The 27,812-nt window shown below is 36.6% G+C and overlaps 3 protein-coding genes across 3 annotated transcripts; 1 reads left to right on the forward strand and 2 right to left on the reverse strand.

Annotated features, from left to right (window-relative positions):
• Positions 1 to 6,437: 6,437 nt before the first annotated feature.
• On the reverse strand, positions 6,438 to 6,830 carry LOC143030297 (uncharacterized). Its single transcript, XM_076193450.1, has one exon. The coding sequence runs from the start codon at positions 6,828 to 6,830 to the stop codon at positions 6,438 to 6,440; it is 393 nt and encodes a 130-aa protein (XP_076049565.1).
• A 9,244-nt stretch (positions 6,831 to 16,074) lies between these two features.
• LOC143030298 (uncharacterized) lies at positions 16,075 to 16,668 on the reverse strand. The gene has a single exon (XM_076193451.1). The coding sequence runs from the start codon at positions 16,666 to 16,668 to the stop codon at positions 16,075 to 16,077; it is 594 nt and encodes a 197-aa protein (XP_076049566.1).
• A 648-nt stretch (positions 16,669 to 17,316) lies between these two features.
• LOC143031173 (uncharacterized) lies at positions 17,317 to 26,593 on the forward strand. The gene is made up of 2 exons (XM_076194700.1): positions 17,317 to 18,131; positions 23,397 to 26,593. The coding sequence occupies exons 1-2, from the start codon at positions 18,120 to 18,122 to the stop codon at positions 24,711 to 24,713; spliced, it is 1,329 nt and encodes a 442-aa protein (XP_076050815.1). The 5' UTR covers positions 17,317 to 18,119; the 3' UTR covers positions 24,714 to 26,593.
• The last annotated feature ends 1,219 nt before the right edge of the window (positions 26,594 to 27,812 follow it).

The raw sequence follows: 27,812 nt of genomic DNA on the forward strand, positions 1-27,812 counted from the left end.
TATGTTTTATCTTTTTGATCTATTAATGTATTTCTTCGTTATTTATATTTTTTATCTACCAGTCTCTGCCCGTGACGTCACGGCGCATGCGCAAAAGACAAGAAACACGACGACGACCAACGATCAACCTAAAATTCAAAATTAATTCCTTCTCCTTTCTCTATTTTCTTTATTATTTAATTTTATGTTTTACCTTTTTGATCTATTAACGTATTTCTTCGTTATTTATATTTTTTATCTACCAGTCTCTGCCCATGACGTCACGGCGCATGCGCAAAAGACAACAACACGACGACGACTAACAATCAACCTAGAATTAAAAATTAGTTCTTTCTCCTTAATCTCTTTCCTTTGTTATTTAATTTTATGTTTTATCTTTTTGATATCTTAATGTATTTCTTTATTATTTATTTTTTTTATCTACCAGTCTCTGCCCGTGACGTCACGGCGCATGCGCAAAAGAGAACAAACCCCAAGACGACCAACAATTAATTCTTTCAAAATTTATTCTTTCTCCTTTCTCCCTTTTCTTTGTTGTTTAATTTTATGTTTTATCTTTTTGATCTATTAATGTATTTCTTCGTTATTTATATTTTTTATCTACCAGTCTCTGCCCGTGACGTCACGGCGCATGCGCAAAAGACAACAACACGACGACGACTAACAATCAACCTAGAATTAAAAATTAGTTCTTTCTCCTTAATCTCTTTCCTTTGTTATTTAATTTTATGTTTTATCTTTTTGATATCTTAATGTATTTCTTTATTATTATTATTTTTTTTTGTCTACCAGTCTCTGCCCGTGACGTCACGGCGCATGCGCAAAAGAGAACAAACCCCAAGACGACCAACAATTAATTCTTTCAAAATTTATTCTTTCTCCTTTCTCCCTTTTCTTTGTTGTTTAATTTTATGTTTTATCTTTTTGATCTATTAATGTATTTCTTTATTATTTATTTTTTTTATCTACCAGTCTCTGCCCGTGACGTCACGGCGCATGCGCAAAAGAGAACAAACCCCAAGACGACCAACAATTAATTCTTTCAAAATTTATTCTTTCGCCTTGCTCTCTTTCCCTTGTTATTTAATTTCATGTTTGATCTTTTTGATCTATTAATATATTTCTTTATTATTTATATTTTTTATTTCTTCGTTATTCATTTTTTTATCTACCAGTCTCTGCCCGTGACGTCACGGCGCATGCACAAAAGACAAGAAACACGACGACGACCAACGATCAACCTAAAATTCAAAATTAATTCCTTCTCCTTTCTCTATTTTCTTTATTATTTAATTGTGTGTTTTATCTTTTTGATCTATTAATGTATTTCTTCGTTATTTATATTTTTTATCTACCAGTCTCTGCCCATGACGTCACGGCGCATGCACAAAAGACAACAACACGACGACGACTAACAATCAACCTAGAATTAAAAATTAGTTCTTTCTCCTTAATCTCTTTCCTTTGTTATTTAATTTTATGTTTTATCCTTTTGATATCTTAATGTATTTCTTTATTATTTATTTTTTTATCTACCAGTCTCTGCCCGTGACGTCACGGCGCATGCGCAAAAGAGAACAAACCCCAAGACGACCAACAATTAATTCTTTCAAAATTTATTCTTTCTCCTTTCTCCCTTTTCTTTGTTGTTTAATTTTATGTTTTATCTTTTTGATCTATTAATGTATTTCTTCGTTATTTATATTTTTTATCTACCAGTCTCTGCCCGTGACGTCACGGCGCATGCGCAAAAGACAAGAAACACGACGACGACCAACGATCAACCTAAAATTCAAAATTAATTCCTTCTCCTTTCTCTATTTTCTTTATTATTTAATTTTATGTTTTACCTTTTTGATCTATTAACGTATTTCTTCGTTATTTATATTTTTTATCTACCAGTCTCTGCCCATGACGTCACGGCGCATGCGCAAAAGACAACAACACGACGACGACTAACAATCAACCTAGAATTAAAAATTAGTTCTTTCTCCTTAATCTCTTTCCTTTGTTATTTAATTTTATGTTTTATCTTTTTGATATCTTAATGTATTTCTTTATTATTTATTTTTTTTATCTACCAGTCTCTGCCCGTGACGTCACGGCGCATGCGCAAAAGAGAACAAACCCCAAGACGACCAACAATTAATTCTTTCAAAATTTATTCTTTCTCCTTTCTCCCTTTTCTTTGTTGTTTAATTTTATGTTTTATCTTTTTGATCTATTAATGTATTTCTTCGTTATTCATATTTTTTATCTACCAGTCTCTGCCCGTGACGTCACGGCGCATGCGCAAAAGACAACAACACGACGACGACTAACAATCAACCTAGAATTAAAAATTAGTTCTTTTTCCTTAATCTCTTTCCTTTGTTATTTAATTTTATGTTTTATCTTTTTGATATCTTAATGTATTTCTTTATTATTTATTTTTTTATCTACCAGTCTCTGCCCGTGACGTCACGGCGCATGCGCAAAAGAGAACAAACCCCAAGACGACCAACAATTAATTCTTTCAAAATTTATTTTCGCCTTGCTCTCTTTCCCTTGTTATTTAATTTCATGTTTGATCTTTTTGATCTATTAATATATTTCTTTATTATTTATATTTTTTATTTCTTCGTTATTCATTTTTTTATCTACCAGTCTCTGCCCGTGACGTCACGGCGCATGCACAAAAGACAAGAAACACGACGACGACCAACGATCAACCTAAAATTCAAAATTAATTCCTTCTCCTTTCTCTATTTTCTTTATTATTTAATTGTGTGTTTTATATTTTTGATCTATTAATGTATTTCTTCATTATTTATATTTTTTATCTACCAGTCTCTGCCCATGACGTCACGGCGCATGCGCAAAAGACAACAACACGACGACGACTAACAATCAACCTAGAATTAAAAATTAGTTCTTTCTCCTTAATCTCTTTCCTTTGTTATTTAATTTTATGTTTTATCTTTTTGATATCTTAATGTATTTCTTTATTATTTATTTTTTTATCTACCAGTCTCTGCCCGTGACGTCACGGCGCATGCGCAAAAGAGAACAAACCCCAAGACGACCAACAATTAATTCTTTCAAAATTTATTCTTTCTCCTTTCTCCCTTTTCTTTGTTGTTTAATTTTATGTTTTATCTTTTTGATCTATTAATGTATTTCTTCGTTATTTATATTTTTTATCTACCAGTCTCTGCCCGTGACGTCACGGCGCATGCGCAAAAGACAACAAACTCGAAGATGACCAACAATTAATTCTTTCAAAATTAATTCTTTCGCCTTGCTCTCTTTCCTTTGTTATTTAATTTTTTGTTTTACCTTTTTGATCTATTAATATATTTCTTTATTATTTATATTTTTTATCTACCAGTCTCTGCCCATGACGTCAAGACGCATGCGCAAAAGACAACAAACCCGAAGACGACCAACAATTAATTCTTTCAAAATTTATTTTCTCCTTTCTTTAATTTTATATCTTATCTTTTTTATCTATTTATGTATTTCTTCGTTATTTATTTATTATCACCAGTTTCTGCTCATGACGTCACGGCGTATGTGCTAAAGACAACAAACCCGTCGACGACCAATGATTAATCTAAAATTCAAAATTAATTATTTTTCCTTTCTCTCTTTCCTTTGTTATTTAATTCTATGTGTTATATTTTTGTTCTATTAATGTTATTTATTTTTCGTTATTTTTTTTATCTACCACTCTCTGCCTATGACGTCACGACGCATGCGCAAAAGACAACAAACCCGAAGACGACCAACGTTCTACCTAAATTTCAAAATTAATTCTTTCTTCTTTCTTTATTTTCTTTATCATTTAATTTTGTGTATTATCTTTTTGATCTATTAATGTATTTCTTTATTGTTTATTTTTTTATCTAGCAGTCTCTGCCCATGACGTCACGACGCATGCGCAAAAGACAACAAACCCGAAGACGAGCAACAATTAATTCTTTCAAAATCAATTCTTTCTCCTTTCTCTCTTGTCTTTACTATTTAATATTTTGTCTTATCTTTTTTATCTATTAATGTATTTCTTCGTTATTTATTTTTCTATCTATCAGTCTCTGCTCATGACGTCACGGCGCACGAGCAACAAACCCGACGATGACCAACGATTAATTCTTTCAAAATTAATTATTTCTCCTTTCTCTCTTTTCTTTATTATTTGATTTTATGTCTTATCTTTTTTATCTATTAATGTATTTCTTCGTTATTTATTTTTTATCTACAAGTCTCTGCCCATGACGTCACGGCGCATGCGCAAAAGACAACAAACCTGTGGTGACGCGCCGCTGGTCAGCCAATCAGGAACTTGGAAATCTCTCCACTTTCCCACCAGCCTTCTTTAAAATATTTGCGTGTCGTGATAATAATCGAGTAAGTGGGTCTGCCCCACATCTATCTGCCCCACAACTAAGATGAGCAGATCTCTCCCGACTTCACTCCCGGGCTCAACTTCAAGCAGCAGTTCTCTCCAGCAAGAGGCCTCGGGACCAGTCCTCCTCTCCAGCAAGTCGTCTCAATCCCTCCTGTGTGTGGCTCTTGGCCCACAGCCACGTAGACGCTTGATGAGGCCTTCCCTCGATCACTCCGGACCTTCTCCTAACGAGACTACGTTGTTCCCTCCGAGCATATTAACCATTAAACCTTGGTTTAAGTGTTATTGTGAGTCTCATTTTCCCTGGCTTGTCCATGCCGAACCAAACCCACGACAACGTCACGTCGCGTGCTGAAAAGACATAAGCCCGAAGACGACAAACGATTAAACTAAAATTTAAAATTAACTTGTTCTTTCTCCTTCTTTTCTTTCTTTTCTCTTTCGCTCTTTTCTTCGTTATTCAATTTTCTTTTTTATATATATGTATATATTTATCTACCAATCTCTGCCCATGACGTCATGGCGCATGCGCAAACGACAACAAACACGAATTCAAAACACAAAATCAAATTCAAAAACACAAATTCAAAATCAAATTAAAAATATTTATTGACATATAGAAATTATACATAAGAAGGGGTGTATTAGCATGCTAATATAGCCGCACAGACGTTTAAATAATTAATTCAGCTTTACTTTTGTGAACTTTTTCACAATTTTTTAGGAATGTTATTATTTAAAAAGTAACATACCTGTTCAGAGTAATCATTAAGGTCAGGATGCCCATATTCCATTAGTCCCCTACATTCCATTACATAATGTTGTAAGGAACTATGTGAATTTGTTTGTCTACACAACTTACATGGTACACCATCGCCTACATATTGCCAACAATTTCTGTATCCCAGCCTCATTCTCATGGTTATTGTATCTACCTTCGCTCCAGCCTTACCATTAGCGACTCTTGTATTCTCAGTTACGTACAAATAATGCCTCGTACTTCCACTTCCACTGTTTAATACTCGTTGAATTTCTCTTGTCTCCCATTCGTTTCTCCCCTTGTTCATTGTCGACTTCTTGATTTCACTGAAACTTACTTTGCTTTTGATATATATATTTTTACCTGTGGCTTCTTTTGCCAATTTGTCAGCTACTTCGTTCAAATGTATGCCAATGTGGGAAGGTATCCAAAAGAAATTCACAGAATAACCTAACTCGTTAATTTGAACCACCAGTTTCTTACATTTTTCTACCTCCTTCTGCATTCGATGGGTTTGTACTGTCCAATGCAAGCAGTGCACTCTGGCTGTCGCTGAAAATATAGATATTTTTTATGATAAATTACCCCTCCCCCTTAGTCCTTCATGCATAGCATGTAATTCTGTGGCTGTCGTTCAGACTTTGCCTTCTAGTCTCTTTGAGAGTAAAGTGTCTGTACTTATTTCGTCTTCCAAATATTCTCTTATGACTACATTACACCCTGCTCTAACCCCATTCGCTGATCCATCACAGTAAGTATGTGTGGAATTAATTCTTGATTCGAGACAAGAATTGCTGCCTCAGTTTATTACTGTTCAAATCACATTCCTTAGTGTCCAGCTTGTTTATGTTTATTGGTACTTTGAGTGTGGTCCAAGGTTTAAGTTTGGTGTCCTTATGTATTATACGACAGTATTCGAGTATTTCATAATCCATTACTGCTTCACGCCGCAGTCTTGTCAAGTATTTGTTCTTTCTAACAGGGTCTGAAGCTATTTCCTCCGCTAATTTCCTTTCACCGTTTCTTATCATTCTTACAATTGACCTTACTGCTAGTTCTTTCACTCTAATTGTGATGCTTGAAAAATTTAGTTCTAGTCTCATGATTTCGATTCGTGTAGTTCTCGGACTGCCTAATATCATTCTCATGGCTTTATTATTTTGCATCATTTCTGGTGGTTTCAGTTTGTTCTGTGCATGCTATTAGAAATGGCGCAGCATAGTCTGTCAACGATCTGATTGTGGTTATATATATCACTCCTAGAACCGGGATTCCAGCTCCAATTCCTTAGTTGGCCAATACCTGCAACGGCTTTAGTCTTGATGTGCAGACGACTTGTTTCAAATAGTCTATTTCATTGCTTCTCATCTGAAATCCAACATGGATACCTAAGACTTTCTCTAAACTTATTCCATTTATTTCAAATGTTTTATCATTCCTCATTCGTGTTTGTACTTTGCTTTTATTTTCATTTATTACTAATCCCATGTCTAAGCATAGACCTTTAAGTTCTGCCAGTGCCTCTTCCATTATGCTTTCGTTTGCACATTGTAGTACCATATCATCCGCATAGATGATGATCTGTGTTCCTGAGGTAAAGTTATGCCGTGCAATTTTGTCCATCAACACATTAAATAGTGTAGGACTGAGTGCACCACCTTGTGGTGTCCCTAAGTCCATTTCCAATGTGGTTGATTCACACCCTTGATGCCACACTTTTACTTTTCTTCCACTTGAATAGTCCTTTACCCATTGTAGCAATTTTCCTTTTAACATCTTTATTTGCTAGTTCCATCAGTGTAACATATTTATTGGCCCTGCAAAGGCTCCCTTTGAATTTACAAATACCCTGCATTTGGCATTTGTGTTGCATAGTAGTTTAATAACACATTTTGCTGTGCTCTTTCCTCTGAGGTATCCGTGTATATTTCCCGACAGTTGATCTCCTATCACATACAATAACCTATTTAGAATTACTCTTTCCATACATTTGCATAGAAGACATGATGTTAACCCACTAAACTCCGATGACAAGATGTCTTGTCATTTGGTCAAATAAAACAAAAAATCATAAAACACCAAAATGTTTGATCAAACACCAGAAAAATATGACGTCAGTCCTCGCTTCGCTCGCGACTGACGTCATATTTTTCTGGTGTTTGATCAAACATTTTGGTGTTTTATGATTTTTTGTTTTATTTGACCAAATGACAAGACATCTTGTCATCGGAGTTTAATGGGTTAACGATATCGGTCTATCTTCTCCATTTCCTTTTGTTACTGGTATAATGGTCGCTATTTTCCAGCTTTCAGGTAATTTGCTATTTTCATACGACAGGTTGATTAGATGTAGCAATGGACTATTTTCCTTCACTATCAGACAATTCATTATATCATAAGTTATACCATCTTCTCCTGGTGCTGTGGATTTACCTTTTCTAACCCGTAAAATCCGACAACCCCTCGAGTCTTACCAAATTTAATAAAACCATGCTTAACTTCTTTGGAATACTCAGGCGCATCGGCCAAGACACATAAAAATCATATACCCACTCTAGGATGGCCATGAGAAAGGTCGGAAGTTGTAGATCTGAGATCTGGTGCGAGAATCAGTAGCGGTAACTTTTACTACCAGACTCGGGCGGCGTGCTACGGCGTGCTCAGCCGATCCTGTACGATGGTTGGTATCAGCGCAGTTTGGTTTCAAACTTTTGCACCAGATAGATAGAGCAAGTTCTTAGGGACACAATAAACGCGCAGAAAAAATTATTTGGTGGATTTGGCGACGAGGAAGAGTGGTTGAAGTTACTAGCCCTGCTTGGCCTACGAGTGTCACTATCACAATCACTTTCCTCTGTCTTTGGTTCTCGATCGTATGGATCACTGTCACTCGCATACAAAAGCTTCCTCTTAGTTCCTTGAGGCAGTGGTTCCCAAACTGGGGTCCCCGGACCCCTGGGGGTCCCTGAGAAGGTCCTAGGGGGTCCGCGACACAATGAAATAAAATTTACTCCAGAAAAAAACTATATAATTATAAAAATATACAACACTGATTCTCTGTCATTATAGTGTCGGTGATATCGATATTTTGTTGTGCAATCAGCCAGCACTTCTCTATTACATTTTTATATGTCATAATATTTCATTTGTTTCTTTTTAATTACTATTTATATTCATTCAAGCTTTATTCTATGCTTACAGAAAGTGTGAACTGAAGATGGAAAAGTTTTTAAAACGAAAATCGACAAAAATTTGAAAATATCTTAAATGCTTATTTTTATACTTTCTTTGTGTAGGAATATGCAAATAGTAAATTTACTGCATTATAATCATGTAATGGGTATCTTGGTATGGTAATAATAACTTTTGATTGGCTGGGGGTCCTCGGATGGGACTTAAATATCTGGGGGGTCCTTGGCATGGTAAAGTTTGGGAATCTATGCCTTGAGGCATGTTTACACTAATATCACACTGATTGAGGTAGATAATCCCGATAAATAAGATGCAAAAAGCACTTCCGAGTCACCACGCATATCAACGCTCTACCGCGTGTATGAAGGCACTAACTGGCATCGTAGCATTTTCTGGGCAGTGTTGATAAGTCAGACAAACTTCCCTAAAAGTATGAAAGCGCTACCAAATCTAGCGCGATTTCTGTAAGGGGTTGAATATCGTGCCGCCCGGGCGGCATATCGGTTCTCCCCAGTGCACTTCGGCTGTCGCTGAAAATATAGATATTTTTTATGATAAATTACCCCTCCCCCTTAGTCCTTCATGCATAGCATGTAATTCTGTGGCTGTCGTTCAGGCTTTGCCTTCTAGTCTCTTTGAGAGTAAAGTGTCTGTACTTATTTCGTCTTCCAAATATTCTCTTATGACTACATCACACCCTGCTCTAACTCCATTTACTGATCCATCACAGTAAGTATGTGTGGAATTAATTCTTGATTCGAGACAAGAATTGGTGCCTTAGTTTATTACTGCTCAAATCACATTCCTTAGTGTCCATCTTGTTTATGTATATTGGTACTTTGAGTGTGGTCCAAGGTTGAAGTTTGGTGTCCTTAGGTATTATACGACAGTATTCGAGTACTTCATAGTCCACTTCATAGTCATAGTGCTTCACGCCGCAGTCTTGTCAAGTATTTGTTCTTTCTAACAGTGTCTGAAGCCATTTCCTCCGCTAATTTCCTTTCGCAGTTTCTTATTCTTACAATTGAACTTACTGCTAGTTCTTTACTCTAATTATGATGCTTGAAAAATTTAGTTCTAGTCCCATGATTTCGATTCGTGTAGTTCTCGGACTGCCTTATATCATTCTCATGGCTTTATTATTTTGCATCATTTCTAGTGGTTTCAGTTTGTTTTCTGTGCATGCTATTAGCAATGGCGCAGCATAGTCTGTCAACGATCTGATTGTGGTTATATACATCATTCTTAGGACCGGGATTCCAGCTCCAATTCATTTGTTGGCCAATACCTGCAACGGTTTTAGTCTTGATGTGCAGACGACTTGTTTCAAACAGTCTATTTCATTACTTCTCATCTGAAATCCAACATGAATACCTAAGTATTTATAATTTAAGACTTTCTCTAAATTTATTCCATTTATTTCAAAGGTTTTATCATTCCTCATTCGTGTTTGTACTTTGCTTTTATTTTCATTTATTACTAATCCCATGTCTAAGCATAGACCTTTAAGTTCTGCCAATGCATTTTCCATTATGCTTTCGTTTGCACATTGTAGTCCCATATCATCGGCATAGATGATGATTTGTGTTCCTGAGGTAAAGTTATGCCGTGCAGCAATTTTGTCCATCAACACATTAAATAGTGTAGGACTGAGTGCACCACTTTGCGGTGTCCCCAAGTCCATTTCCATTGTGTTTGATTCAAACCCTTGATGCCACACTTTTACTTTTCTTCCACTTAAGTAGTCCTTTACCAATTGTAGCAATTTCCCTTTAACACCTTTATTTGCTAGTAGTTCTATCAGCATAACATATTTATTGGCCCTGCAAAGGCTCCCTTTGAATCTACAAATACCCTGCATTTGGCATTTGTGTTGCATAGTAGTTGAATAACACATTCTGCTGTACTCTTTCCTCTGAGGTATATTTCCCGACAGTTGATCTCCTATCACATACAATAACCTATTTAGTATTACTCTTTCCATACACTTGCATAGAAGACATAATGTTAACCCACTAAACTCCGATGACAAGATGTCTTGTCATTTGGTCAAATAAAACAAAAAATCATAAAACACCAAAATGTTTGATCAAACACCAGAAAAATATGACGTCAGTCCTCGCTTCGCTCGCGACTGACGTCATATTTTTCTGGTGTTTGATCAAACATTTTGGTGTTTTATGATTTTTTGTTTTATTTGACCAAATGACAAGACATCTTGTCATCGGAGTTTAATGGGTTAATGATATCGGTCTATCTTCTCCATTTCCTTTTGTTACTGGTATAATGGTCGCTATTTTCCAGCTTTCAGGTAATTTGCTATTTTCATACGACAGGTTGATTAGATGTAGCAATGGACTATTTTCCTTCACTATCAGACAATTCATTATATCATAAGTTATACCATCTTCTCCTGGTGCTGTGGATTTACCTTTTCTAACCCGTAAAATCCGACAACCCCTCGAGTCTTACCAAATTTAATAAAACCATGCTTAACTTCTTTGGAATACTCAGGCGCATCGGCCAAGACACATAAAAATCATATACCCACTCTAGGATGGCCATGAGAAAGGTCGGAAGTTGTAGATCTGGTGCAAGAATCAGTAGCGGTAACTTTTACTACCAGACTCGGGCGGCGTGCTACGCCGTGCTCAGCCGATCCTGCACGATGGTTGGTATCAGCGCAGTTTGGTTTCAAACACCTTTTGCACCAGATAGGGATACAATAAATGTGTAGACAAAATTATTTGGTGGATTTGGCGACGAGGAAGAGTGGTTGAAGTTACTAGCCCTGCTTGGCCTACGAGTGTCACTATCACAATCACTTTCCTCTGTTTTTGGTTCTCGATCGTATGGATCACTGTCACTCGCATACAAAAGCTTCCTCTTAGTTCCTTGAGGCAGTGGTTCCCAAACTGGGGTCCCCGGACCCCTGGGGGTCCCTGAGAAGGTCCTAGGGGGTCCGCGACACAATGAAATAAAATTTACTCCAGAAAAAAACTATATAATTATAAAAATATACAACACTGATTTTCTGTCATTATAGTGTCGGTGATATCGATATTTTGTTGTGCAATCAGCCAGCACTTCTCTATTACATTTTTATATCTGTCATAATATTTCATTTGTTTCTTTTTAATTACTATTTATATTCATTCAAGCTTTATTCTATGCTTACAGAAAGTGCGAACTGAAGATGGAAAAGTTTTTAAAACGAAAATCGGCAAAATTTTGAAAATATTCTAAATGCTCATTTTTATACTTTCTTTGTGTAGGAATATGCAAATAGTAAATTTACTGCATTATAATCATGTAATGGGTATCTTGGTATGGTAATGATAACTTTTGATTGACTAGGGGTCCTCGGATGGGACTTAAATATCTGGGGGGTCCTTGGCATGGTAAAGTTTGGGAACCTATGCCTTGAGGCATGTTTACACTAATGTCACACTGATTGAGGTAGATAATCCCGATAAATAAGATGCAAAAAGCACTTCCGAGTCACCACGCATATCAACGCTCTACCGCGTGTATGAAGGCACTAACTGGCACCGTAGCATTTTCTGGGCAGTGTTGATAAGTCAGACAAACTTCCCTAAAAGTATGAAAGCGCTACCAAATCTAGCGCGATTTCTGTAAGGGGTTGAATATCGTGCCGCCCGGGCGGCATATCGGTTCTCCCCAGTGCTGCCTCCCGGGCGGCATATCGGAGTTAACGGGTTAATAGCATACGAGAGTTCATCTTTCGTTATTGGAACACAGGTTTCGTCGTTTAGTGTCATTTGATTTGTTACCTGTTCCTGCCTTGTCGTAAGTTCATTATTTAAACAGATTTGTACTTGACTTGGGAGGCCTGCAATACTAGAAGTATCACACCATTTCTTTACCAGTTCATTAGCTTTAATTGTTGGGTCTGGATAAGCAACTGCCTTCTTTTTGATTCCATGGACTTTGTTAACTTCGCGCCACACGTTACTTAATGATCTGGTAGCCGAGATGTTTACTAAGAATTTATTCCAGTATTTTTCCCTTTCAGATTTTTTTTTTTCTGTTGTGTGGCTAGCCATGTGTCGCGCGATTTCTTAGTTTTGTGAGTTAGGATTTTTACTCCATTTTGCTTGTGCTTTCCTTATTGGTCTACTCCAACCTTTAACCATTTCATCATCCGTATAATTTGTTTTAGTCCTATTGCGTTCTCTATTATCTGTGTTCTTCGCTGAACCAATAATTTCCTCCATTTCACCAAACAGATCTTTATAAAGTTTATTCTCGTCACTATGAGAGTTTGTCTTTTTAGACGTTTCATACCATTTTCTAATTTGGTCTGTAAATCTTAATATATATATATATATTTTATTTTTAGATTGTATCTTTTCCTTTTCTTGTCTGTGATCATCCTTTCTATACTCATCGTGACTTCGATTGCGAAGTGGTCTCTTAACAAGACACTAACAATTTTAGGATCTGGCCTATACTCTTCAAGATTGAATATCATGGCATAATCAATTCTGGCCCCCTCTTACCTGTGTAGGTCCTCCATTCCCCAGCACCATTACGTTGTCCATAGCTTCCAGTCTATTTTTCAACATTTTACCGTTTTTATTCTAACTACCTTTGCTTCTGTGGTATTGGCTGCATGTTATTGTGGCAAAGTAGCATGCAGTTGATACTTTAGGGTCTCTATGGGGCGCCCCTACGGACCAGAGCCACACATCATTTTGTCCATGATAGAGGAAAACTCTGTTCATAGAGATATGATGACACTTTTATACTACGACTATCCCTCCGTTATGCTGTCCCCCAACCCCAAACCTTTGTTACGGGGCAGAAACATGGAACATGAGAGAGGAAGAGAGGAGTTTGAATATGTTTGAGATGAAATGTCTTAGAAGTATGATAGGGGTTACTAAGCTGGATAGAGTGAGAAATGAGGAGGTGAGGAGGAGAACAGGGGTGGAAAGGGAGCTGGGAGATAGGGTTGATGAAAGAGTATTAGGATGGTTTGGACCCATTGGAAGAATGAGTGAAGAAAGATTAGTAAAAGAAGTGTGGAAGGAGTGAATATGAGGGGGCGTCCTAGGATGAGATGGATGGATGGGGGTGAAAGGGGCATTACAAAAGAGAGGAATGTCTGTAGAGGAAGGACGGGAGAGGACAGAAGATAGGGGTGAATGGAGAGGGGTTGTGTATAGATGATACTGTGATGCATGAGGGGGAGTGGGTGGGGCATGGGGGTTGAGGAAGTACATATGAGAAAAAAATTGACGCAGCCCGAAGGGTTTTCTTCCCGTCTTCTCCTTTTCTGCATGATGGGACAGAGAGGGGGGGTCGTCGAATTTATGAAGCGGCCTTGCTGTGGATGTGCTGTGTCTTGCGACGATACTTCTGACCCAGGGCAGTGGACAGGATGCAGGGATGACCCGTCATCCAGGAGGTGCCAAGATAAGAGGGAGGGAGGAGGGTGGAGGGGAGTGGAATATATAGGAAATGGAATGGGTGTGAGTGGTTTCTATGCCTTTTTCTTTTTGGCTACCCCCCGTGTAAGGGGGAGAAAGCCTTTGGTATATGTATGTACCTTTGCTTCCTAACATACTATGTCGTGCATTTAGGTCACCCATCGACAATTTTGTTTGTTTTATTTATTATGTGTACAATATGGCAAGTCATCAATGTCCAATTTATCAGCATGTACATCAATATTGACAACACAAATTACACAATATGTGAAATGTAATTCAGTACAAAGTAGTTCAGTTCCATTAATCCTTGTAGACCTACATAAATTAGTTGGTATACTATTCTTGACAAAAGTAGTTAAACCTCTTGTATTGTTTGTTTCATTTACCAATAGTTCGAATTTTTTATATCCAGCCAATTTGAAGTCTACACCACCAGTACCTAATTCTTAGAACAATAATACATCGGCCTTACTCGTTAAAACATACGAGTGGATATCAGTAGTTCTTTCATATATACTGTTAACATTCCATGTAATACAATTTAACTCCTTTTCCTCCATTTCTTTGGAGATCCTCACCAATTTTCTCTGTAGCTTCAATTACCTTTGCTTTAAGAAGTTCGTCATTTGGGCTTACAAAACATTGTCTTACAGCACTGACCAAGAGGATTACATTGTTAGCAAATATACCATAATCTACCTGCACACTCTCATTTGTTTTGTTACACTCCTAATTTTCTTTTGAGTAATTTGTCTCTACTTGTTTATAAGAATCATGTGCCTTGCTTTGTTCATCCCTCCCCCTTCCCTTTTCATTCATGTTTCTTTCCCGTTTGCACTCATCCGGCTCCTTTCCATTGTCACGAACACGTTTTCCAATTCCCTCAGTTCACTAACAAGCGTTTCTACAATATTGTTTTGTGTGCTTGGCAAGCCAACATTCCCCTGCAGTTGTTCCTTATTTTCTTGCCTTTCCTTTTCCCTTCGCTCACATATATTTCCATTCGGCCCGCTATTACCAGCAGGTCGCTTGTTTTCGGGCTGATTTGCTGCTACCAGTCTACCTGTACCCTTTGGATTTGAACAGAGGACCTTTTGTTACAAAATCTTGAATTCGCATTATATTCTTGTCCGCAATTGCAGCAGCATTTAGGAACAACCTTCTCTATTTTCTTTATCTTTTCAATTCCGATGACAAGATGTCTTGTCATTTGGTCAAATAAAACAAAAAATCATAAAACACCAAAATGTTTGATCAAACACCAGAAAAATATGACGTCAATCCTCGCTTCGCTCGCAGTGAAGCGAGGACTGACGTCATATTTTTCTGGTGTTTGATCAAACATTTTGGTGTTTTATGATTTTTTGTTTTATTTGACCAAATGACAAGACATCTTGCCATCGGAGTTGAATGGGTTAATCTTTTCACTACATTCTCTCGAGTCGTGATTTTCACCACAGTACCTAGGGGAAGGTGGGGTAAGACGGACCCCTTAAGAAAGAAATGGGTCTAGAAGCCACATTTTGATATTTTTTTAATGTTTTAGGGGTTGTGGTGGTACTTTGGGGTCTTATGATTCCAATACGCAACCTAGGTACGGTTATTTGAGGGAAAAATTTAAACTATGCTTAAAATAAAAAAGGTAGCTTTTATTGTTTCCGAAATAAAATGACGGGGTAAGACGGACCCCAGGGGTCCGTCTTACCCCGTCATTTTTTCGGGTACTTCCTAAGGGTTCATCATAATCCTCGACCAAAAAATAAGAAAAGAGATCCTTCCTGGAATAAATGACAAAGAAAATCCTTCTTTCAGCATCCTTTACCATCATACATTTGCTTCTGTGCCCATTTTACATCCTCTTCACTGTGCCCATTTTACATCCTCTTCACTCTCGCTACTGCTTTCATGAAGCCAGGATGGTCCAGCTTTTGCTTGTTGAGTTTTTGGTTTTATTTTCCTTTTTTCACGTTGTAGTTGCTTTGATATGATTGCTGTTTTATTTTTGGCTTCTATTTTTTTTTCTTTGCTAGACTGACCTCTTTTTCTTTTTTCTTTTGAACTTCTGTCTCGAGCTCATTCTTGTATGGGGATCCTGTCATTCTTGTATGGGGATCCTGTCATGTTGAGGGGTCCCCCTTGAGTCCTAGGTCTTTTCTTTCGTGTCGTTATGGTCACCTTTGGCAAGGGAACAATTTCCTTGGGTGAACTACCTGGCCTGAACAGACTTGGTTTTTCAGGAACAGGAACAGCACATGGGTTTTCCGATATGTCAGCTACTTCCAGTTCAGGTTCATCCTCAGTGACCATGATAGGAGGGGCGACATGGTCGTTAGATCTTCCTCTTTCTGATCAGCATCTAATGGAGAGTCTGTTGGGTGTGCAGGTAAAAATGCAGCTTCTCCGAAAACATGCTTATTCAATGGGCAGATACCGGTTTTCTTAAACCCATTAATGGCTGTGTTTGGAACAGCAGCATGGAGATAGGCCTCACCAAACAAAGCACTTATTTTGTAGATTGTCACAAGTCTGCCAGGATTGTTTCTGAGGAATGTTTCAACAGCCCTCACATAGTAGGCATTCAGTGGTTTCATAAATGAAACATCCAGTGGCTCCATTCGGTGACTGCAATGTGGTGGTAAAACAACAATCGTGACATAATTATCCCTGGCAAGATTGATAACATCAAGATTCTTGATATGGGTCATGTGTCCATCCATAATCAGCAATACTGGATCATTCACTGATGGCTTGGTGTGGGCAAGAAAGTGCTGAAACCATTCTGTAAAAATAGGGAGCTGCATCCACCCAGATGGATGACAGGCAAATCCGGTTCCTGGTGGAGCACCATCCTTTAGTTCTTGCTTCATACGAACCCGTGGAAAGATGAGGAAATTCCTTGGAGGCTGCTTTCACACACATCTTTTTTTCTTTAACTGCAGATATTGCATTCTGCATTGCTTCTGTATTCCATCCCCCTCTATTACTTATCCTCACGTATTTCCGGGGCATCTACAAGGAAAAAAAAAAGAAAATGCTAAGTGTTTGTAAAATATTTAGAGTATGGGGTGAGATGGACCCCTCGGGGTCCATCTCACCCCATACGTAAATATTCGCATTATGCATTTTTTAATAAAACATCTATGTTTGATATATTTTATGGCACATACCTATAATGCACACACGATTGGCTATATGCAGCATGATTACTAAATCATTACAGCCAGTATATCAATGCAAAAAAAATAATTATCTTACCTTCTCCAAATAACATCAGCACTGTCCAAAAACACAAACCTCCACATCGAGCGCAAATGCGGTACTGAACCTGGCTTCCGGTTGCACCCGCGTGAGTTACAGTTGATGTTGAGGACATCTAGCGGCAACAATCTTAATCATGCCCTTTCTAACTAAAATTAGAAGGGAGGGTCCATCTCACCCCAGGGGTCCGTCTTACCCCACCTTCCCCTACATCGATAGTTGTTCTGACATTTATACGCTGGATGGCCCCATTTACTACACTTGTAACACATTTCAGGAGATTCATGATATATTATCATGGCTACTTTCTTATATCCTATGCATGGCACAAATATTTTTTTTTCAGGTATATCATCTTTCATTAGTGCAATTACTTGGGGCTTGGGTTCCACCCTTCCCGCGTACCTACCTTACTTTCCGCCTTTTAGCCCAAACAACCCTGTCATTAGCTAACAAGTCCTCTGGATTCATGCATCCTGGATATTGGAATACTATCACTTTTGTGTACTTTTCATTGTCCTTAGGAGCTTACATAATCACTTTCACAAATCCCCTGGTACTTAGTATATTGACTGCTTCATCGTTCTTCACAGTTATGCACGGTCTGTGCTTACCTTCTTTGAACAGGACTTTAAATTCTTGATGCATTTTGTTCAGCCTAAGAGCCCACTGCAGTTTCTTGTTCAAGTCCATTTCAAGATTGTCGGGAAAATATAGTCTTTTTCTTTCACCATACATGCCTTCCGTTTCCAATTCTTTGGCGCTACGTCCAATACCAGCATCTTGTTGTTCTTCAATGTCTTGTTCTTCGTTTCTTTTCTTCTGCCGTTTAGTGCTTAGTATTCTCCTCCCTTAATTCGCCGGTTGGGAGCTATCCTTGCTCCCTTCCTGTTGCCGGCTTTCCCTCTTCCCGGATGGATTACTATCTAGGTCATCTTCTTCTTCACTTGCTGTCAATGCCAAGTTCACGCGTAGAGTCGCCATGTCTGTTCCGCTCTTAGGTATCGTGGCAAACTGCCCAACTTGATTCGGAGCCAGGCCCACTGTCGCTGTTGATATAATGGAAACCAACGTAAGTACAAACTCTGGAACATCGTACAGCCTGTTACATCAAACATAGGCCAGGCTAATCGTGCAATTGGCAATGCAGCGTAGAGTAGAAGTTATAGGTAAAAATATACAGCATTGTCTTTCAGCTACGTAAGACATGAGTATCAATGCCTCAATGTAAACAATGCGCCACGATCGGCCGTCGTTGCATAGAATCCGCCACAACATTACGCCATATTATAACGGCCTTCTCCTTTCCTGCATCTGATGCTTAAAATCAAAGAAACGTGTGGCCCTACTGAATCAATTCACTCTAACTATTTGGTAAAAGTTCCAAATGGTCAGAATGCACTTGTTAAACAAAATTGAGGACGGCGCAACCGTATGGCCAATTTACCGCCCGAAACAAGGGCTGGCGCCTTTCCACCTATCCAAAATTAGCCAAGAATTTTATGACGTATTTTTTGGAATTCACAATTACATTTGAATTTGATTAAGTATCTATAGATGTACGATGCTGTGTTGATTAACTTTTGTTCAGTGAATTTTATCACTTAAAGGTAATTTGAAGTCTAACAATGACGGTGTTAATTCATTCTTCTGTTTTGGAAGTATTTTGTGATGATAAAGAGAAATAAGGGTAAATTTTCGGAAAACCCCTCTACAGGTTATTTTGGGGTGAAAGTGTAATTTCCAACATTTCAATTGTGAATTTCAATAGTTTGTATCAGAATGCACTCATTTTGTTTTCACCCGCTAACTCTACAGTCTAGGAGACCACATTGAAAAATCAGTGTTGGGTGGAGTTAACAAACAGAACAAGTCATTCTCAATTGTTCAAATAAGCAAGATCATGGTTACTGGTTTGTCTATTTATTCATCTATTTATTTATTTATTTATTTTGCTCTACCATCATCAGACCAAACACAACCTAACCTAAGTTGACTTTATCTAACCTTATATGACATTTGTGTTACCCGCTCACCACCACACTCCTTTCACTGATTCTTTTTTCTATCCATAGAGTTGTACAAATGTAGCAATATTCATTAATCACAATTTCGTTATATATTTTTTTCTCAGTCTTCAAACCAGAGAAATTTGTCATCCCAAAACTGTCTGCCCACTCTGATTTCTTTTTCAGTTCTAAAAATCCCAGGGTTTTCAATTCAAACACTGCCTGGCACTTTTCAATAGGGCATACAGCCAAAACGTATGAAAATAAAGTACCTGCCATAAGCTTCATTGTAACAAATTGGTTAATATGTGTGTGTGTGGAATTGATTATGATAAAAGTTGAAAACAGTGACATGAAAAGTAGAAAATTTGTAGTGATATATGTGCCCCCAAAAAACATATTCTTAGACAGAGTGACCATTCCAAAATGTTGGAAGACACAAAGCATGCATTAAATGAAATACCGAAAGAAGGAGGAAACTTAGTGATTATGGGTGAGTTTAACTCTAAAGAAATATGTTGGGAGGAGATGTCATTGAAAAGATGAAGAGGACCTTTGGGGAAATGTACTACTGGACATGACCATTGAATACACAATGACTCAATTGCTAAAAGAAAATACCAGATATAGAAATAATGAAGAACCATTGAGACTAGACTTAATATCTACATCAGAGCCTGAAATTGTGGATAACATGGAATACAAGACAACAATTGGGAAGAGTGACTGCCATACTAATCTAGTTCAAACTAAAAGAGGAAATATATTTGGGAAGAAATGAGAAACACAGACAAGGAAGACTGATGTACAACAAAATGGATTTTGAGGAACTCAGAAAGTTCTTTTAAGAAGTGAATTAGGAAAACTTTAATGAAGGAACAAAGGTGGAAGAGAAATGGATGATATTAAAAGAAATCTATGATGAAGGAATAGATAAGTACATACCAAAACAAAAACAGGAAAAGGTGTACATTAAATGCTGGTACAACAAAAAATGTAGTGAGGTAAAAAATGGAAGAGTCAAAGCTTGGAAAAGATGGAAAAAAGAAAAACAAAGGGGTAAGTGGCAAATATATATGAAGCTAAGAAATGAATATGTAAAAGTATGCAGGGAAGGAAAAATAAACTATGAAAAAGATATAATAGACAAATGTAAGGATCAACCTAAATTATTCTACAGATATGTAAATGGTAAATTAAAAAATAAACAGGAAATAGTGAAACTGCAGCAAGGGAATGCAGAATATATAGATGTAGAAATGGCTGAAATTATGAACAAACATTTTAAATCTGTATTCACAAAGGAAAATACACAAAATTGGGATGAAGGAAAGGGAGAAAGATCCCCCCCCCTCCCATGAAAGAAATAATTGTGACACAGAAAGAAATAAGGGACAAAATGATAACCCTTGATGTCAAGAAATCACATGACCCTGATGGAATTGCAAATTGGATACTAAAAGAATGTATTGATGAACTATCAGACAAAATATATAAGATAATAGATTGCTCATTCAAAAAAGGAAAGATACCACAAAATTGGAAAAATGCAAATATTGTACCAATATATAAAGGGGGAAATAAAGAGACCTAACAAATTATAGACCAGTCTCCTGTACAAGCACAATAGCTAAAATATGACTTTAGACAAGGAAGATCATGTGCAATTTGTTTATATTCAAGGTTAATAGATATAATGTAAGATTGTGCTTTCCAGGATTTGCAAAAGGTATTTTATAAAGTACCACACAAAAAGCTATTAAGAAAACTTGAAATAACAGGAGGTGTACAAGGAAATTTAGTGAAATTGATGGAAGATTTCTTGCACAGGAGAAAAATGAGATTGGAACTTAGAGATGAAAATTCGACCTGGGGAGAAAGGATAAGTAGAGTCCCACAAGGTTCCAATAATGTTTGCTATATAAATGACATGAGTAGAGGTGTAGAATGCTATATGAACTTCTTTGCAGATGATGCAAAACCACTAAAGAAAGTAAGTATAAAAAAAAAAAGACCGTGAATCACTACAGAGAGACCTGGACAAAGTCTGGGAATGGAGCCAAAAGTGGGAAGTGAACTTCAACATTAAGAAATGCAGTATAATGGAGTTTGGAAAAATGAAAAAAAAAAAAAAGAATATCAGGACAATATAAAATTGGTACAAAGGAAGTAAGAAAAGTTAACTCCGAAAAGGATCTAGGAGTAATTATTAACAAATACATGTCACCAGACAAGCATATTAACAAAATAATTGGAGAAACCTACAATTTATTAAGATCAATAAAGGTGGCTTTTAATTACTTGGATGAAGTAATGGCAAAAATAATAGTAGCCACACTGATAAGACCAAGATGTACACTGCAACACTATGGGCACACAGGACAAAAAAGGATATAAAGAAATTAGAAAGAATCCAAAGAGCAATGACAAAGGTGGCACCAACACTTTCAAAATTGACGTACAAACAAAATTGTCTAAACTGGAAATACCAAACCTGGAACAAAGAGGAGAAAGAGGACATCTACTGGCCATTTACAGAATCATGAAAAGCATGTAAGTCCTTGACAGAGAAGACTTATTAAAGTGGGATAAAAGAAAAACAAAAGTACATGAAAAAAACTCAAAAAGGATAGTTATAGAAGAGATATGAAAAAAAAGATAGTTTTCCACACAGAGTGGCAGATGTCTGGAACAAATTGGATGAAACAGTAGTATGTACAAAAACCATATACAAGAATTCAAAAACAAACTAGACGCTGAGAGATACAAAAATGGGTCACTACGAGCATAGTTCCCCTTCCTGTATAACACAACTATGTAAATACACACATACATACACACACACAATGAAATGGTATGCACAAAAACCATTCATGAGTTTAAAAGCAAACTAGACACTGCGAGATACAAAGGCAGGACACCACGAGCATAGCTCCCCTTCCCACAAAATACAACTAGGTAAATACACATATATATTATATGTATGTATATATGTATATATATATATTATTATATATATATATATATGTATATATATATATATATATATATATATATATATATATATATATATATATATATATATATATATACACACACATATTTTTGCAGAAACCACCGGGAAATTGAAAAAACAGATACCGAACGTTTTCATCTATTAAGACATTCTCAAAGGTACAAAAAATAGTTTATCACGTGTGTTTTGTGATTTCTTTGCATATATATACATATATATAATGTATGTATATGTATATAAATAATATATATATATGTGTATATATACATATATATATATATATATATATATATATATATATATATATATATATATATATATGTATATACTGTAGCTAAATATATATATAAATATATATAAATATATATATATATATATACATATATATAATGTATGTATATAAATAAGTGTGTATATATATATATACTTTTCCCTCATTGCATGCATTATATCTATTTTGTTTCCTTACAGTTTATAAGTTTTCTCTTCTAAATAAGTTCTTAAGCAAGATTCAGAAAAATTTTGTGGCTCTAATTATAGCCTGGAATTATAATTATAATTCCAGGCTCCAAACTTGGATTTGTGAGCTGAAAATAATTCTCCGAAGATGCAAACATGAAATTTCATTCAACTCTTTAGTTAAATATTTGTATTCAGGAAATTTATTTCAGTTTGTTCAGAAAGTTTTAATTCTTTCCATATTTAATCAAGAAAGCCTTTGAAGTCTTTCACATGGCTCTCTGGTGTAAAGATGCTTGTCTGCATACAATCTTTTGGTTTGGGATTTATTCAGCATATTCTGTATGAAAATCCTCTTGGTAGCCCTCAAACCATAAATGGAAACTTCTTTTTTAATGAAGTAGAATGACAAGTAATATTTCAATGAAGTAGAATGACCCACACATCGAGCTGCACCTTTCCAGTGCCTTACAATTGTTATACACATGTCACAGATGCATAAAAGGCTATATTCCTCAGGAGCTTCAGTGCAGTGAGAGAATGTTTCAATCACTATCTTAAATGGTAGGAAGGGTGCAGTCAGTAGTTGCCAGGTCTTATGTGAAAAGATGTAAGAAACATAATTGAAACTAAAAGAGATATTTGGACTTGTGTGAGGACTGAGTACCATACTCTTCAAGGTACACCTCTAGTAAGGGTATTAATATATTTTGTATGTATGTGGGTGACAGGGAGATTATTCTGATACATAGCTCACAGAACACTTCCAGGTTCCCAACATTGACCTGAGATACTATAAAAAGACAATAAGGGAATTCTAACCACACTAATTATATGCATTTTATCTTTTTAGGTGCAAGAAGGCAATATGACAGATTCCTCCATGAACAGGGAAAATATTTTTAATAAAAGTATCAAATCACCTATAAGGAGAACAGCTGACACAAATGGTTTCACATGTGGACTATGTTCTGCCACATTTACCAGCTCATCTAGATTGAAGGCTCATATTCGTGTTCACACGGTTGAAAGGCCTCACAAATGCAGTCATTGTGAGGCTTCATTTACTCTGTCTGGTGATCTGCGGAGACATTTACGGACTCATACAGGTGAGAAGCCGTATACATGTACAACATGTAAGGCTGCATTTTCTGAGTCGGGAAATTTGAATATTCATATAAGGACTCATACAGGCGAGAAGCCTTATGAATGTAGCACTTGTAAGACAGTGTTTTCTCACTTGAGTAATTTGAAGCGTCACATAAGGACTCATACAGGTGAAAAGCCTTATGAGTGTACACTGTGTCAGGCTTCGTTTTCTCACTCGAGTCATTTGACAGAACACAGGAGAAATCATACAGGTGAAAAGCCTTATCGATGTACCTATTGTGAGGCAGCGTTTGCCCAGTCGAGTTGCTTGAAGCGCCACATAAGGACTCATACAGGTGAAAAGCCTTACGAGTGTACATTGTGTCAGGGTTCTTTTCTCACCTCGGGTCAATTAACAGAGCATGTCAGAACTCATACAGGTGAAAAGCCTTTTAAATGTACCGTTTGTGAGGCCTCGTTTTCACATTCGCGTAGTTTGAAGTTCCATGTGAGGACCCATACTGGTGAAGCACCTTTCCAGTGTACAATATGTCAGGCTTCCTTTAAATGGTCAGGTAAACTGAAGCGGCATATGATGACTCATGCTAATGAAAAGCCTCCTGTGAGGACCAATACTAGTGAGAAGTCTTGTATATCTACTGTTCGTCAGTCTTCCTTTACCCAGGGAGGTAATACAAAGTGTTGCATGAGGACTCGCTCAAGTGGGAAACCTTTCAAGTGTGACCATTGTACCTTGTCATTTCATCAATCTTCAGAGTTGAAGAGCCATGTGAAAACTCATGTAGTTTCAAGCAATTTCCATGGCCATGAAGCTGCTGAGAACTTAGTTTCACATGAAAACAAATCCATTGGTGCTTCAGATGTGTCCAGTCATCATGTAGAGTACATATCACGTGCTTGTAACATGTATTCTCAGGAAGAAGTCAAAGAGGAACCAAATGTGACTGAAAGTTCAGATGGTCTTTCAGTATCTCAAGAAAATATGGAAATTAAAATTGAGGCTCATGACCTTGACCTAGAGATGACTGCAACAGTTGAACAAGACTTGTTTAATGGCTAATGTGGCAATCATGTGGTTAATGAAACTTTGTATGAGGGTTTTAGAAATACAAGTAAATTATTCTCTTATTTAATATCACTGCTCCCAGATATAGTGATTAGCCCTCTTATTAGGGAATTGTTGTTTCCTGATAACACATGTTGAGGGAAATGCAAGTCTAAGTAGAGGAGGATGATGTTGACTAGTAAATGGTTAAGTTAGCAAATGAGAATTGTGTAAATATTTCTTAAAGAAAAACTAATTATGATACAGAAGAATTATTGTTGAGAATATTGCATGTAAAAAATTTCCTGGCAACTTATTGTCAGATATATACAAGAACAGTTCTGATGTGAATTTCTAGTTCAGACTTATAGCAAATAACACCTAAATTTTGAAAGTGAATGATATGATTGTACATTTTTTAAAGGGAAAATGACTGAAATATTAAGGGGGAAAATTAGTTTTCAAAGTTCTGTTTTTTATTAACTCTTTCTGTATCAAAGAAAGGCCTATGGTCTGTCTTGTATTAGTGTGGGACTCTTTCTCAGTCACCAGTTTGTAGTAGTGGAGGAAGGGAGCAGCTGCTAGTTGTCAGCTCTCCTGGTGTATTTACCTAGTTGTATTTTGTGGGAAGGGGAGCTACACTCGTGGTGTCCCGCCTTTGTATCTCGCAGTGTCCAGTTTGCTTTTAAATTCATGAATGGTTTTTGCACACATTATTTCCTTGTCCAGTTTGTTCCAAGCGTGTACCACTCTATGTGGAAAACTGTTTTTCTTCGGATCTCTTTTGTAGCTATGTTTTTTTTTTATTTTCTTTCCATGTCCTCTTGTGCTTCTCCTGTCCCAGGTTAGCAAGTCCTCTCTATCAAGTATTTCTATGCCTTTCATGATTCTGTAGATGTTCAGTAGGTCACCTCTCTCTCTTCTTTGCTCCAGAGTCGGTAAATCTAGTTTAGCCAATCTCTCCTCATATGACAAGTTTGCAAGTGCAGGTGCCATTTTTGTTGCTGCTCTCTGGATTCTTTGTATTTTCTTTAAAAGGTGTATGTGTATGCAAGTTTATTGCAAGAGAGAAGCAGAGCAGTGGGTGGATTGATTAATTGATATTTGGGTTGAATTGTGAAGACTTATAGTTTAAAAAGCCTGAGAAAAGGTCACACATAGAATATTGCTGTGGAATCTTGAAAACAAGGGAAGAGGGTTCCAGAATACCATACTGAAATATATGGATGACTTCATAGTGGAAAAATGTGATAAATGGAGTGTCAGAAATTTTGTTGGCATTAGTTTTGTGTAATCTCAGTAGGAGGAATTAGCTGGGTACATAAAAATGTTCACAGATAATTCTAACAATTTACCTAAAGATTTACAGGAAATCTGGTGCTTTACAGCAACTGGCAATTGTCTATGGGCCCTTCCATAGGATTCTCTGGAAAAGAACTTTGGACTGATGTCTTCATTGTATTAGTGTGGGACTGTTTCAGTATCACCAACTTGTAGTTGTAGGAGAAGGGTAGCAGCCATCAACTAACAGCTGTCCTAGTAAGAAAAGGTGAAAGAAATACTTGGGCCTAATTCAAAGACCATATGTCAGCCTTACAGATAGAGGTGAGGATGTTAACAAGTTTTGAATATGGGTTTCAGGGAGATAATGATTTCTGATATCCATCTTTCAGGACCATACTATGCAGGTGCCATATCACACAAGTATTTGCAGATGATATGAAAATACTGGAGCAGAAAGTCAAAACTGCCATAGACATTGATTTAAGGATGTATGCTCTGAGAAATTGAGTTTAACCAATTGAAAGAAACATGTCAGAGTTAAAAACAATCTTGATGAACACATACCTTTTCATGTGAATAACTTGGTTTAGCTGCTGACAGTGAAATCGATATAGCTAAGGAAAATATTTTTCACTCTTATGCAGTTGTCCTTTACATATATTGTAAAGAGTACAACTGATAAAATCCATGTGTACTTATATATATATATATATATATATATATATACACACACACACACACACACACACACTGGGGCAATGTACTCCTTGACTTGACCATTGAATACACAATGACCCAGTGGATTAGAGAAAATACTAGATATAGAGGAAATGAAGAACCCTCAAAATTGGACTTAATACTTACTACAGAATCTGAGATAATAGAAAATATTATTTACAAAACTCCGATAGGAAAAAGTGACCATGTACTAATAGAAATGGAATTGAAAGAACAAACAGACCAAAGCAAAAATGTTAAACATAGAATAGGAAGACCTATGTATAACAAAACAAACTTTGAGAAACTTAAAACATTCTTTTGCAATGCAAACTGGGAAAAATTCCAAAACGAAGATACAGGGATAGAAGAAAAATGGAACATACTAAAAGAAATTTATAATGAAGGAGTGAACAAATTTGTACCACAACAAAAAATGGAAAAGGCATACATAAAGAACTGGTACAACAAAAGATGTAGTGAAGCAAAGGAAAAAAGAGACAAAGCTTGGAAAAAATGGAAAAGAGATAAGAAACAAAGCAAATGGCAAACATACATCAAACTAAGAAACGAATATGTAAAAATACGCAGAGATGAAAAGAGAAATTATGAAAAAAGATAATAGACAAATGTAAAGAAGAACCCAAACTATTTTACAAATATGTAAATGGAAAACTGAACAACCCACAAGAAATAGAAAAATTGCGCCAAGATAAAAAGGAATTTACAAAAGAACTGGAAATGGCTGAAATGATGAACAACCACTTCAGATCAGTATTCACAATAGAAAACTCGCCTAACAGTGAAGTTATAGAGAATTGTTCCCAGCAATGAAAGAAATAAACGTAACACAAAAAGAAATCAGTGATCAAATTAAAACCCTGGATGTCAGAAAATCACATGGCCCAGACGGAATAGCAAACTGGATACTGAAAGAATGCATGGAAGAATTAACTGACAAAATATATGATATAATTAAATCCTCACTTAAAGAAGGAAAAGTACCATTGGACTGGAAAAAAGCAAACATTGTACCAATTTATAAGGGAGGTGATAAGGAAGATCCATCTAACTACAGACCAGTCTCACTAACAAGCACAATAGCAAAAATTT

The sequence above is a fragment of the Oratosquilla oratoria genome, chromosome 12 (assembly GCF_046742065.1).
Source record: "Oratosquilla oratoria isolate Oo_2021 chromosome 12, ASM4674206v1, whole genome shotgun sequence".
In the NCBI taxonomy this organism is placed as follows: domain Eukaryota; kingdom Metazoa; phylum Arthropoda; class Malacostraca; order Stomatopoda; family Squillidae; genus Oratosquilla; species Oratosquilla oratoria.

Coding starts and splice junctions, on each gene's coding strand:
- LOC143030298 (XM_076193451.1), bottom strand. CDS start 16,668: ATGAAGCAAGAACTAAAGGATGGTGCTCCACCAGGAACCGGATTTGCC.
- LOC143030297 (XM_076193450.1), bottom strand. CDS start 6,830: ATGGACTTAGGGACACCACAAGGTGGTGCACTCAGTCCTACACTATTT.